The sequence below is a fragment of the Zootoca vivipara genome, chromosome 17, assembly GCF_963506605.1.
Source record: "Zootoca vivipara chromosome 17, rZooViv1.1, whole genome shotgun sequence".
In the NCBI taxonomy this organism is placed as follows: Eukaryota; Metazoa; Chordata; class Lepidosauria; order Squamata; family Lacertidae; genus Zootoca; species Zootoca vivipara.
Genome location: NC_083292.1, coordinates 14,281,103 through 14,295,859, shown reverse-complemented (window position 1 = coordinate 14,295,859; position 14,757 = coordinate 14,281,103). Strand labels below are relative to the sequence as shown.

The window sequence follows — 14,757 nt, the reverse complement described above, 5'->3', positions numbered from 1 at the left end:
AAATTCAACAGTGTAATTAAGTTTTGATGGATGTAATAATGGAATACTGAATGGTCCAGTTTATATAAGATACGGAGGGGTTTATGTTGAGCAAAATGAACGATGGAAAGAGAAGAAGGGAAGTCATTGATATCTTAAGCTTGTTTAAGTGAATGTTATAAACAAGCCTCATATGGCCCTCCCTTGATGTAATAATCTCACTGCTGCTTTGGGAGGTTTGGGAGAGGTCAGTGGCCTGATGGAATTGCAGGGTTCGCCATCGTGAATTTCATGATGGATGAAATGCAAGATAGATAAATAGATAGATCACTGTTATTCAACAGCATACACTCAGAGTTTGCAGCGCCTCGCTAGAATCCTGGATTTGCATTCAGTCAAGAGACAGGGAGAGAAGGTAGGTTTTATAACGGTGGTTTTAAAGAACAGCAGAGACGGACAGACACAGAGGAGCCGTGAGGATGGGAGGCCTTAAAGGAACCAGGCAGGGGTGGGGTGTAAAGGGCTGGGGTGGGGTTGAAGCAAGCAGGAGCAGGAACCCCTGGCAAATATGATCTTTAAAAATATCCCACAACCACTATGAGAACCCCAAAAAGTTAGGGAGGTCCACTGCCTCCCTTTAAGGGAGAGAGAGGCACACACACAAACACAGAGACAGGGCCCTCTTTACAGAACACGATTTATTTGGCATTTGGATGAAATGTCTCTCACAGCATCTTGAGAAAAATAAAAGATTAGTGTCATCCCATCCCACCCTCTTTTTCTCCTAAAAAATAAAATAATAATAATAAATCAAAACATTGAAACTTAAAAAAAAATGTCACAGGGACCGAACTATTACAGTATCAAATTTCTTTTCTACATAGTATTTTCATGGAATATCAAAATCTTTTTTTTAACGCGCACACGCGCGCACACACAACCACACAGCCACAGTTACATCCAATCACAAATCAACAACATGGGGTGGGGGATAGTCCTGCAGACACACAACCTTGGCTAAAGTGATTTTCTGAGCAGCTAATAAGCAGTGCCTCATTTGTCGCCTTGTACGCATGTCCCAAGCAAACAGCAAGCCTAGCATCCAGCCATCAGAAAAAGAAGCGTGACAATAAGAGAATCGAACACAGAAAGCTGCCTTGTGCTGCGTCAAATCATTGGTCCGTCTGGCTCACAAATGGTCTACACTGGGGGAGGTGGAGAGGGGGGGAGGACCTGAGGACCTCCAGATGTTCATGGAGCCCAACTTCTGTTCATCCTGGGCAGCATGGCCAATGGGCAAGGGGAAGCGTAGCAAAATCTCAAGAGACCACAGGATTCCCACCTGCGGTCTACACTGGCTGGCAGCAGCTCTCCCGAGTCTTCCATAATGCAACCTGGGGGTGTCAGGGGTTGAGCAAAGCTTGGGTCTACTCAGAGTTAGAGATCTCCCCCTTGGTGTTTCCCCATAATAAGAAGATGAGAGGGGCTGAAATTTAACCAGTGCAAACTGGCTCTTCATGCCTACGATGAGAAATCCCCTTAAAACTGGGGAACAGAATTCATCTCTGAACACAGCTGCTGCTGCTGGTTTGCCTTCATTTCTTCACGTAAGCTGGGGTTTAATTTGGCCAAGGACACACAGTCTATTAAGCACTCTTTCCTGCCTCTCTTCCCCATCTCCACAACCGCATGCCTCCCTGTTGAAATCGATGCTGTGCAGCAAAGGTTTCCGGGGAGGCTGCCTTCCCGGCTCGCTGTATTGGGAGCGGCATGTACAGAAACCCAACACAACCGCCCCTTTCAAACACAAGACCCACGCCTGGGGGTGGGAGGAGACATGAACTGGAAGTCAACCAAGCCTATGTCCAAACATGCAATGTTTGAAGAACGACATCTGGGTCCCCAGAACCGATGAGAAGTTTCTTCCCTCCAGACCAAAGTAAGACTATTGTTTTGTGTACGTTGAATTGGGGGGGAAGAACACACCCACAAAAATACCTTCGTGCACAAACCGCACGCCCCTCACCCACCAAGAGAAAGGAAAAGAGGGTTTGCGAAGGGCAGCTCGTAAGCAGAGGGGTGTGTCATTTCAAGAGCCAAACAAAAAAACAAAAAAGGCTTTGTTTTAATAAACAGAAATTCATAGCAGGGGCCTATTTGTATCAAATTAAAGAGTTTGGCTTTTAAAAGGTTTGCTGTTGGTGGGTGTGTTTCTGCTCTTCATCCTGCACCACTCCCAAGCAATTGGTCAACATGGAACCTGTGGCTACAAGATTAACCGCTAAAGACATTTATGCTCTGATATCCGAGTTAAAGATCAATAGCCTCAATCAAACATTTGTGGAAAGATATGCAGAACCTTTGCTGCTGACATCGGCTTTTTAAAAAATGGGGCAAAACAGTATTAAAAATAGACAGAGAAAAGAAAAGAAAAAACAATTGGGCTATTGGCAAGATGCAGAAGCCTGTAGTACCGGGGGGGGGGGGGGGGAGAGATGTAACCCCAACACAAGAACTACTGATGAGCATTGCAGATTGGTTCTGCAGCTTACTATGGCACCTGCATTAGGCCTTATAGAACTGCAGTTGGAAGGGACCCCCAAGAGTCATCTAGCCCAACCCCCTGCAATGCAGGAATGACAGCTAAAGAATCCCTGACAGACAGCCATCCAACCTCTGTTTCAAAACCTCCAAAGGAGGGGAGTCCACCACCTCCCAAGGCAGTCTGCTCCACTGTCGGATCTCATCCTTAAAAAGGTCCTCCTAACGTTCTGCCGGAATCTCCTTTCCTGCCATTTGAATCCATCAGTTCGAGTCCTCCTCTCCGGAGCAGCAGAAAAACAAGCTCGCTCCATCTTCCATGTGCCAGCCCTTCAGATATCTGAAGGTGGCTCTCATATCACCCTCTCAGTCTTCTGCTAGTCTTTCTGGCAATGCCCCGAGAAGCAAAGCAGGAAGAAAATTAAAAGATCTCCACAGGCTGATAAAACAAATAAAGTCCGGCACTTGGGAAAGGGGCAGAAGCCTCCAAAGGGACACTCTAAATAGCTTTGTGTATTACCTTCCACCGACCCGCTGCAAAGCATGGGCAGTTCTTAGCAATAACAGCCTGAGGACTGGCTGCATGTGACGATCAGTTCAAATGCTTGGGTTAACCCAGCTGAGCTCTGCTAGTGAAGGACTACAGGGACTGGGCATCTTACTTCACTCTTAGGAGGAAGAGAACCGGTTCCTATCACATGCTGCTCTGCTTTGCTTATGATCGCAAGCTGCAGGACATGCAGGTATACTCAGCACCCTGAACACTCACTCTCACACACGTACAAAACTCAAGAAGCCAGTACACATACAATGTATAAAACTTATGAGTGTGCTAAAAACGCACAAAACCCGCTTTTATTTCTCATACTTCAGAAACGCTCAGCACCATCCAACTCAGAACATGTACCTGTGGCCACAGCAGTCCAGCTACACCTGGACTCGCAGCTGAGAGGCAGAAGGAGCTGCAAGTCCTATCAATAAAGGAAGACTCCCTCTTGTCCTGCACTACATCCTGGGAGGGTGGGTGGAGAAAATCCAGGAACCAGATTTTCCTCGGCTGCGAGGCAACATCTGCAACCATTCGGAGGACATCACATTTGAAGCCGTCCCTTGCAGTGGCCATCAGGTCTGGCTCGGCCACCACACAGAGCGGCCAGCGTAGGGAGGAGAGGGGAGACCCGTTCTGCCAACCTATCAATGCTTGTTACACAAAATCCTATCACAAGACGGGTTTCCTTGCAGTTTCACCCCCCTGGGGACAACTCCACGGACCACTGCTGTGTTCTGAAGGAGGGTAACTGTATGAGCCTATACTATGCCGCCAGAAGGACTGTGTCTGCAATGCTCCTCGAGGAAAGGAGATCCTCTTATCAATGATTATCTAACATGCTCGGACAGGACCGTGATTGCCGCGCTGCAAATTGTCTTCCATCGGCTTGTGCTGATTGTTTTCAAGGGCTCTTCGCAGCTGCCCTATACGGACTTGGGCGAATGGCTTGCCGAGTGGGTACCATCAGCTCCCGACCAGCAAGCAGCTCTCCAGGGATTCAGAGAGGGCTTGTTTTCCCCAGCCCTACCCGGAGATGTCGGGGATTGGGACCTTCTGCATAATGAAGCCTATCCTCTTCCTTTAAACACAGCCCACGTGGTGGTTACTATCACAAATCCTGGTGTAGAAAAATAGAACACCCCCTGCAAAATATTGCATATGGAAAGGAATTACGCCCAATGCAATGCAGGCAAAATGGAAAGGCAAGTTGGGGCCTAACCCCCTGACAAGTTGGGGCCTGAACTAGCCTGGTCAGCAAGCAAGTGGGAAAGTAACACACACACACACACACACACACCATGTTCCTTTCCTGTCCCTCTAGGCTTCCTGCCTTTCATAAGGTAAGAGGAACACATCAATGAAAGATGGGAGATTACCACCTCCTCGCCTGGCCAGCCTCTCCAAAAGGAAACTAGCTAGCGACGAGAGGGGTCCTCTCGGCTCAATTCGGAAACTTCCTCGGTATTTACAAGCTCTCTGGAACGAAACACACCTTGCCTTTCAAACTGGAAACAAAACTTCTCAGGGGAACGCTCCTGTTTGGGAGTAACACCCCGAGCGTCATGACCTAAACTGTACAAAACGCATCTTCCGACTCAGGTTCGTTATTAATTCCAGCAGTGTTCACTCACGGCGGCTTTTGTCAAGCGCCAGGGACCAAGGGGGAAGGTGGCCACCTGCCTAGCGACTCTTTCAATCCCATTCCCACTTACGACAACAGTGGCTGGATGCAATATTCATTGCTGTGCTAAACCCCACCCTCACCCCAAAAAACCTGCTATCGTTTTTAAATGATACTTTAAGGCTTCAACGATCAACCCCCCCAGTGGTGTAAAATTAACATCGATCCAAGTAATTCTAATGAAAACCCAGAATTAAAGAGTGGAGGGGGGGGGCGCAGAACCTGATGACAATGGACCAATTCATCGAAGTTTTATGGAGTTTCCGGCACCATTTCATTCCCCAAACCCAGAACCTTAAAAATGCACAATGCCTGTTAGGAGCCACTGTGTTTGCAGGTCACAGAGTTTAAAAGAGCCGCAGTACAAGACTTGCAGTTTCACAGAGAAGGAAGCAGGTTTTTTGCAAACCGTCCCCCCTTGCCCCTCCCCCCACATTTGGATCTCACTGTCAAGGAAACAGCCATCAAACCCATTTTTAAACCTCACAGTCCCTCCTCCAAGGCAGTGCTGAAAGGAACCTGACAATCAAAAGCTGCATGTCCACGTCTACCTGCCTCTCTTTTCTTTGGCTCATGTTTCTATCTGCCAGGAGGGTGATGGGTTTGCGGTTCTGCCTTCTGTTCAAAGGGACACCCAACAAGCAGCACCAAAATCCAATCTTCCGTGCTCAAGGAGGAAAGGTTTGAGTTGCGGCCGGGGAACGTTTCAGGGCGACAAAAGAGATTCTCCAGCAGGCAGGCTCTCTGTAAACGCTTCTGAGTTTCCAAGCTCCTGTAGCCCCGTCCCCACAAAATTCAAGAAACGTCTCCATCCAATGTACAGCTCGTGGTTTCCTTTCCCGTGATTCACGAGGGAGGTGGAAAGAGGCCAAGTGACAAAAAGCTATCCGTGCTTTTTCTTCCTCCTTGCGAACAAAAGAGTTGGGATGTCGTCGTTCAAGAAAAATAAAAAAGAACATCCTCTGCATTCTTTCCATCATTAGTGAGAAAGGTGCAGCTTCCATAATCCTTTTTTTTAAAGAAAAGAAAAATAAAATTTAAAGAGGGCAAGCCAACCAGGCTAGAAAATGACAGCAACAGCCAAGACGCACGATTTCCTAGAACATAAAAGTAGTGTCCTAAATAAGAGAAAAAGAAAGAAAGAGAAACAAGGAGCAGAGCTTATTTCTGAAGTTCGGTCCATTAGTGTCCGTCTGTACATCTGGTGTGCAAACAGTTGCTCAAAAATTTATTTCTGACCGGCAGTAAGATTTTTTTTTTTCTTCAATCCCCTCCCGCCCCCCAATTTTCCTTTATACAATGGTATTCAGAGAACAGTGACTGTGGAGGCTGCCTGAAAGTGTCTCTGCCGGCGGGCTTTCACTTAAGGGCGTGTCGGGAGGTACGAGGAGGGTGCTGCTGTCAACAGAGTCTTCCAGCTCTGCTGGAGAAGGACCGACCGAAGGAGGAAGAGATTCCTCTGTCAGCGGCGGAGATGCGTCACTGTTTCCGAGGGACAGCTGGTTGCTCTGGCCTGTCTGGGAATGGATTCCACCTGGAAAATGGAAAAAGCAAGGAGGATTCGACAAGTCAGAGGTGCCACTCTTGAGTACGCTTCCGAGCACAATTTGAAGTGTCAGAGCTGACCTTTGAACCTCCAAACGGGCTCAGCCCAGTATACCTGAATGAGCATCTCCACCCCCAACACTCAGCCCGAACACTGAGGTCCAGCTCCAAGGGCTTTCTGGCAGTTCCCTCCCTGTAAGAAGTGAAATACAGGGAAGCAGGCAAAGGGCCTTCTCTGTAGTGGCACCCGCCCTGTGGAATGCCCTCCCATCAGATGTCAAGGAGGTAAGTAATTATATCATCTTTAAAAGACATCGGAAGTCAGCCATGAATAGGGAAGTTTTCAATGTTTTGGGTTTTATTATGTTTCTGTATGTGCTAGAAGGGACCCAGGTGGCGCTGTGGTTAAACCACTGAGCCTAGGGCTTGCTGATCTGTGACGGGGTGAGCTCCCCTTGCTTGGTCCCAGCTCCTGCCAACCTAGCAGTTCGAAAGCACGTCAAAATGCAAGTAGATAAATAGGAACCGCTACAGCGGGAAGGTAAACGGCGTTTCCATGTGCTGCTCTGGTTTGCCAGAAGTGGCTTTGTCATGCTGGCCACACGACCTGGAAGCTGTACGCCGGCTCCCTCGGCTAATAATGCGAGATGAGCGCGCAACCCCAGAGTCGGTCACGACTGGACCTAATGGTCAGGGGTCCCTTTACCTTTACCTTTATGTGCTAGAAGCTGCCCGAGTGGCTGAGAGATGGGAGTGATACAAATATTACTACATTATTATTATTATTATTATTATTATTATTATTATTATTATTAGCAGCATAATCATCATCAGTTACTTGGACATGGCCATCACCAATTCTTTGGAGCAGAATTCCATTGGCCATGCTACTTGAAGCTGATGGGAATTGCAGTCCAAATCCTTTGGAGAGTGCCATGTCCCTGGACTAAGCTGACCAACAGTGGTCCTCTAGGATTTCAGGAAATGCCCTCTCCCAACCCTAACCTGGAGATGCCATGAACTGAACCTGGCACCTTCCATGTGCAAAATGTGCTCTACTGGTATAGCATCCTGCAGGGCAACAATACTCGAAGGACAACATCCCAGTGATGTACCTGGGGGAGAACAAAGAATGCTGTCTGGGTTAATGGAAGCTTCGTACGGCGGAGGTGGGTCATCGGGATGCTGAATATCTGGGTATTTGTACGCCGTGTAGGGAGGAGGAGGGTCGTGGAAATGAAACGCCCCACCTTCCCCATCATCGGAAAGGTGGAGCGGCGTGAGTCCAGTCCCAAAGCCATCGGGGCCGTAATCGAAACCGGGCATCCTGCGACCCAAGTTGAAGTGGTGCACTATTGGGGGAGAGGGGAGTTAGGAGAAAAACACACACACACACAAAAAAAAAACCCAACCCGAAACGCCTTATTATTCCACCACTACCTCTCGTCAAGTAGGTCGTTCGTTCTGCAAAGGGTAAGCCTAATTTGAAACCCAAAAGCTCTGTGAACTGAAAGTGGAGACGCTAGTATATGTACTTTTCTTTGCTTGCTTGTTTTGAACACAAGGAAATTGTTAATAAAAACTAATTAATGCAAAAGGCTCGGTCCTGTTAAGGATGAACAAAGCATCGCAGGGAGTTACCAATGAGGAACTGACATGAGCCATTCAGAGACTCTGGGCCATATACATTGCTAGCCCTGACTAACTAGCCTAACTCTGAGTAAGGCTGCAAATTCTGCAATATCTAGAAGGCCAGAAAGTTTCCACACCTACACTGGGTCAAAGAGAAACATGTTTTTAAAAAACAGCAGCTGACAGTTGCACATAGGTGATTTATTATTGTTGTTAATTCAATTTCTTACCCACCCTTCACCGTAATGTCCAAGAATGAGTGAAAATATGGTCACAAGAGTAGGCTGCGTCTAGCGTGCCTTCTCTAACTTTCTTCTTTTATCTTCCAGTTTCTTATGGCAATAATGGGAACCTCTGATATTGCTGGACTACTTACTAACACTGCAACAACACCCTAACCCTAACCGACCAGGGTTACAAAGCTGCATATTCAGCATAGGACAGCAATGACTTAATGAAGGTGCCAGACGCACCCTTGTTGCAAAGGAGAACTCCGCAATTGGGTCTTCCAGATCAAGCAGAGCCAAGAGACTTACGGTTTGCTCCAATCAGAGACTCAATGCGCTCCCTGCGCCGCTGCCGTAGCCGATGGACCATGAAGAGGAGCAGGGACAAGATGAGGAAGGAGGAGATGCAGCTCACAATGAGGCGCATGCCACTCGCCATGGAGTCGAACAAGCTGTTGCCATCTGCATGGAGGAATCAAAAGTAGAGATCCGGTTACATTACGGCAAAAAATCAGTGGTGTGCGGTTCATTTCCAAACAAATTCTTTTTCTGGCCATTCAGCAGGAGGGACCAACCAAAAAAGAACTTCCTGGAAAACTGTGGAAGAGGAAGGGGAGATAAGAGCAAGAACGTGTCTAGATGTTCAGCCTCTGAGCCAAACTTGGCCTGCCGGGCCTCACCCATTGGTCCATGTGGCCGTTTTTCTGAAACCTCACCCACCTGAGGTCGCATGTGCCATCTGATGTTGGGCAGGCAAGAGAGGGGGACGCAGAAATCAGAACTGAGCTCCCCGCACAACTTTCTGCTGGACATCCTCTATCCCAGGCATCCCCAAACTTCGGCCCTCCAGATGTTTTGGAATACAATTCCCATCATCCCTGACCACTGGGTCCTGTTAGCTAGGGATCATGGGAGTTGTAGGCCAAAACATGTGGAGGGCCGCAGTTTGGGGATGCCTGCTCTATCCCAAAAGGCAACCTTGACATGTTGACAGGACAACCCCACCTGTCAATCGCCTGATGACACAATGGCGGGTGATTGACAGGTGGGTGGGGTGGGACCTGTAAAAGTTGGCCTGCTGGGATGGGGGAACATGAAAATCTGGCCCGCTGAGTCAAACAATTTCTTCACACTAATCTTGGTAGCCTGGACCTGCAGGCTGCTTCTAATAGAGACTCCTCAAAATGGTGTTAAATCCTCTTCCAAAAACATCTTTCAGAGCCCCCAGTATGCTTTTAAAGCACCTCTCAAATTTAGGGTGCAGACACAGAACTGAGTCCTCTCCGTGCATCTGGACAGGAGTGCTGAGATGTATGCTGGTTTTCCTAATAGAAGCTATGATCTGGGGGAATCAAACCTCTTGGCTTGAGAGCCAGTGGGGTGTAGTGGTTAAAGAGTGTCGGGCTAAGACCTGGGAGAACAGAGGGTTGCTGTATGGGGATTAAATGAGGAGCGAGAGGACCACGTACACATCATGGTTGGTGGGACATAAATGCTATGCAATAAGTAAGCCAAGAATAGATGTAAGCTTTAACGACTGTGATTCCTCAAAATTAATAATCCACGTGAGAAAACACTTCCCAATAATTGCATCAGCTGAGAAGCCCTCTCTTCTGAGAAATGCACTGTCAGCTAAAAACAACTTTCTTTTTCATATTGCTCCTACTGCAAAACAAAATTAGCTAGTCTCTAATCTGTTTTCCAATACAAGCAAATCCACTTACCGGTAGATACAAAGCATTTGGAAAGCAAAAATGCAAGAAGTGTTAAAATCCTAAGTTTGCAACAAGACAAGGGGGAACAATTGTGAAACCACCAGCTGCCCATAAATTGGATTGGCATATGACCTGTTATTCTAGCATTACTGCTTCTTGTCATGAAGCGTACTGTAACCTGATTCAAGAGCCTCTCTTCTGAAGTTAACCAAGAAACAGGAAGAGTATGTCGTGCCTCATAACAAGGGGTGGTGGAAAAAAATTGAAAAGCTTAATATAAATGTATTTTGTTTCCAAATCCAACCAATTTACTAAAAGCAAAGTCATTTTCTGAGTTTAGATCCTTATTAAAGCCCAAACAGCACCACATATGTGCAGCTGTTTTAGACTGGCCTTCACAATGTGAATTTCTCTTTTGAAAGAAGAAGAAGAAGAAGAAGAAGAAGAAGAAGAAGAAGAAGAAGAAGAAGAAGAAGAAGAAGAAGAAGAAGAAGAAGAAGGGGAAGAAGAAGGGGAAGAAGAAGGGGAAGAAGAAGGGGAAGAAGAAGGGGAAGAAGAAGGGGAAGAAGAAGGGGAAGAGGAGGAGGAGGAGGAGGAGTAGTTTGGATTTGATATCCCGCTTTATGACTACCCGAAGGAGTCTCAAAGCGGCTAACAATCTCCTTTCCCTTCCTCCCCCACAACAAACACTCTGTGAGGTGAGTGGGGCTGAGAGACTTCAGAGAAGTGTTACTAGCCCAAGGTCACCCAGCAGCTGCATGTGGAGGAGCGGAGACGCGAACCCGGTTCCCCAGATTACGAGTCTACCGCTCTTAGCCACTACACCACACTGGCTCCCAGCACCTGATGTTTTATATATGCTTTTAATTATGTTTTATAGATGCTTGCAGACTAGTTTTATTATATTTTTTGTATTGTTGGCTGCCTCAATATACTTTATTCATGTGCGGATTAAAAATATTTAATTGAATAAACGGCAGGGGTGAGGTGCATGAACAGTCTCCAGGGAACCACATTTGCAAAAGCACTGGGGGGGGGGGGAGAGGCTTCAGCATCCTCAGTAAGAATAGAATATTGACCAATTGTTAAATCAGGACGAAGAGGGAATGAAATGGAGCACTCTGGGGAAGTGTGGCCGGCTGAAAAGAGTATAAACAGCAAACAACAGTTTCAGGTCCAGTTTCACTACTGCCGGGTTATCACCCTACTGTTCAGACAAGACAGCATCCGGGACTTTTCACAAACTGTAGCTTGTGGGCAGGGGGCTTGCCCACAAACAGAGGCAGGTGTGGGGAAACCTTTGGCCCTCCAGATGCTGTTGAACTGCTACCTCCAGCATCCCTGGCCACTGGCCATGCTTGCTGGGGCTGATGACAGCTGCAGGCCGACAGCATCCGGGACAGCCAAAGGCTCCCGCACACCTGAACTAAGCACTGAAAGAACCGGGCATCTGGCCCCCTCACAGGCACAATAATGCAACAATGCGTAATAATACTGCTCACATTTCGGGTCACCTTGCCTAAAAAGCAACCTGCCACAAGCGTTAAGCATAAGGGCAGGAACTTTAGAAATAATCGAGAACAACCTGCCACGTGCGTTCCAAGAATCCAAATACATTTCACAACAGCCAAGAGCCGATTCATTTCCCAGGCAATCCCAAACTGTAGAAGTCCAAATAGGTTCATGTCACCAGGGTTTGGGAGAGGGGCGTCTCTCCAGTTTGGTCAAAAACTATTCCCTCTTTGGCTGAGGGAGGGGGGAAATACAGAGTTTCCAATTCTTAGGCAAGGAAATTTCAACCAACCAAGTGTTTCCGTCAATTTCAAGGTAACAAGACGAAACAGCAGCAGCAGCACCATCTGCTGGCTACTTGCGGCACTGATGGGCATTTCAAGTAATGATGGCATCACATATAACAGAAAAGTGAACAGTGGGTGGTGGTTGTTTTTGCAATGCATGAGAGATACCCACACCTGGATGCCCAAGGTAAATATGTTCCCAGGACACCTCCCTGGCTTAACCCAATTCAGCAGGCTCCTTAGCACATTTGCGACTTTCCAGTGATGCAAATATCCTCCCGTTTCCTTAAAAGAAACAAGGTTGACTCAGACTGGTCCAAGACCTTGGTTATAATGCAGCAGCTCTTATACAAAGAGTAGGAAGCTAGATCCGACTGGTGAGTGAGATCCTTAGCTTTTCATATCCCTCACTGGCCAAGTTTGACAGGTAAGCAAGTTTGCCTGCCTGCCAGTCGCCTGCAAATGCCCTTTTGGCCCCATCACCTTTCTACCTGCCCACACCCAGCAGTGCAAGCGGGCATGGCTTGGCCAAAATGGCCCGGTGGGCCAAAAGAGGGGAGGCCTGCAGGCTGAAGGTTCCCCAACTTGTTCTTAAAACTACAAGGCTGAACTGCCAGGGAGGGGAGGGCATCACAATGTTTGTGGGCAGGCCAAGATTCTGAGGCAGAAGGAGTTTTCATCCACCAGAACCAGGGTCAATGGAACAAAATATCTCATTGACAGGGAATCCTGGCTGAGCCACATGGGATTCGTTATGCTGTTATAATGATCACTGTCTGGACACGATTTTAAGAAGAAGCCAAGTATAGGGTTGCCAGACTCAATAGAGGACAGTACTTCTGTGCCTTTAATTGCCCTGCTCTCTTTTGAGTCTGGAAACCTTAAAGAGAAACCAGCAGACCCTTTGTTTAATTTCCAAGCAAAGGGTCTGCTGGTTTCTCTTTAAGGTTTCCAGACTCAAAAGAGAGCAGGGCAATTAAAGGCACAGAAGTCCTGTCCTCTATTGAGTCTGGCAAGCCTAGTCAAGTATCCCCATCACTCCCACTCTAGTACCAACTCGCAAGAGGTGAGTGGCAACAGGATTGCAGCCAGAACAGAGCGACCAGGAAATAAGAGCATGTCTAGAGACCACTGAAGCACACATGTTCACTAGCCGCAGAATGTTGAGAATCATTTGGAAGACGAAAGGGGGAAGAGAGGTGGATTGGGAAACACGAGCTTCTTACAGCTGGTGATATCCCGAAGGACTGCACGGCTGGCAGCCAGGTACCTCAACCTGGAGCACTCCTTCGTAAGTGGTGAGGCTATACTGCAACGTTTTGCTGCAGAACTGGCCTCTCCTCCCTGCCCACTTTCCAATACCAGTGTTGGGCAGGTACCCTAATTCACAAATACTCACACGCAAGAAGGCAATGCTGAATGCCCCTTATGCAAAGCGACAGCTAATGATTGTATTTCTGGTCCTGGCTTCTAGTCAGACCACAGCTTTCCAGATGTAATGCAAGGGGAAACTGCGGCTTGATAAACCACAGAAGATTCAAGTTACAGTGTGCAAGGGAAGGGAGGAGGGGAGGAGGCATGAAGCTGTGAGGCTTGAAGAGCTCCCTTGTTGCATTTGAACAGAGGCAAACTGAAATTTGCAGCAGAGCTGGAAGAAACACGCATGGCTACTAACACATTAAGGGTCTTTTTCTGCCCCAACACTCATACATTTTTTTTAAAAAAAGATTCCAGGTAGGAACATAAAAAGAGCCTGCTGGAAGCCCCAATAGGAAGCATATAGGGAGGATGTGAGGGCAGAAGTCCTCTCCACACCTGCTGTTTCCAAAAGCTGGCATTCGGACCGTTTCTGTCTGTGGAGGCAGCAACTTATCTTTGTTGCAGAAATCAAACCACAGGACATCATTTGTTTCCTGCCTGATGCTTCTCTTTCTTCCAGGTACCTGGGAGAGGCTCCTGACACGAGTGCCAGAGAGTCCTCAGAACATGGTACAAAGCATGTATTTCTAAAGGAAACGTCAAAAGTACAGAGGCTAACTTCCTTCAAAGATAGTGGAATATTACAAAAAGCTCATGGCAGTATTTCAGCATGTTACTGAAACAGCTGCTCAACCCTTTAGATTCAGCTTACGTAGCAGGTGCTTTGCTTTACTGACACGGTCCAAGGGTCCACAGGTTAGAACATTTCTGCACAACTTTCCTTGGCACCCAGAGCCAATGATACATATGGTGGCAGCCAAAATAATATAAAGTATATTTGATCCCCAATCTTCCAGCCATGACCAGAGGTTCCACTGATCCCTCTCGTGTAGCTTGGCCATCTATTACCGTGTTTCTCCGGATATGCGCGGTGTGTCGGGGGAGGCAGGCGGCGGGAGCTCTTCTCCCCCCGCCGCCTCTCGCCACGCTCAGCTTACGCTCTTTTGGGTCACCTCTGCCAATGGGCCTTAGCTCCAGATGGTCTCTAGGGAGGTGACCCTGCTTTCCTTTCCTGAGGTTGCATCTGGGTTCCCTTCTTGGGCCAGGTGAGAGGTTTCTAGCACGTCAACTTTGTCTCTTCCTGGAGCTGAATTTTCAACAACAGGGGGCTGGCTGGAAGCTTTAAGGATAAACTACTATTTCAGTAACATGTTGAAATATTGCTTTCAGCTTTTCTGTAATATTCCACTATGTTTGAGGAAGTCAGTCCTGCAATTTGGTTTCCACGACACCTTCCACCGAGCAAGAAATTATTCAGGTTTTCCTAATGAACATGTATTAAGCATTAGCATCATGGGGCGGGGAGTACATTGCTTCTCAAAAAGGTAAGCTTTTCACAGAGTGATGGAGAAACATATCCAAGGACAACAATTGTGGCAGAGGAGAAGAAAGGTCAAGTTAATATGTTGGTTTGAAAAAGGAAGAACTCTTTATGTATGCGACCACGGCTGCACGGATGTTACTGACCCAGAGATGGAAAGAAGACAAACTCCCGACCAGAGAAGAATGGCAGATTAAGTTAATAGATTATGCCAAAATGGCAAAAAATGACCAGAAGAATCAGAAATCAGGAAGATCAAAATTTTAATAAGGAATGTGGGAAATTTGT

The 14,757-nt window shown here is 47.3% G+C and overlaps 1 protein-coding gene across 5 annotated transcripts in view; it reads right to left on the bottom strand.

Moving 5' to 3' along the window:
- Window positions 1-658: 658 nt before the first annotated feature.
- DGCR2 (DiGeorge syndrome critical region gene 2) overlaps window positions 659-14,757 on the bottom strand; it is a 56,528-nt gene continuing 42,429 nt past the window's right edge. For all 5 annotated transcript variants that reach the window (XM_035097861.2, XM_035097862.2, XM_060269704.1 and 2 more), the window contains 3 exons: window positions 8,465-8,617; window positions 7,412-7,648; window positions 659-6,285 (listed from right to left, as the gene is read on the bottom strand). In XM_035097861.2, coding sequence (XP_034953752.1) covers window positions 6,044-6,285; window positions 7,412-7,648; window positions 8,465-8,617 — 632 coding nt within the window. In that variant the 3' untranslated portion in view covers window positions 659-6,043. The remainder of the gene's footprint in view (window positions 6,286-7,411; window positions 7,649-8,464; window positions 8,618-14,757) is intronic.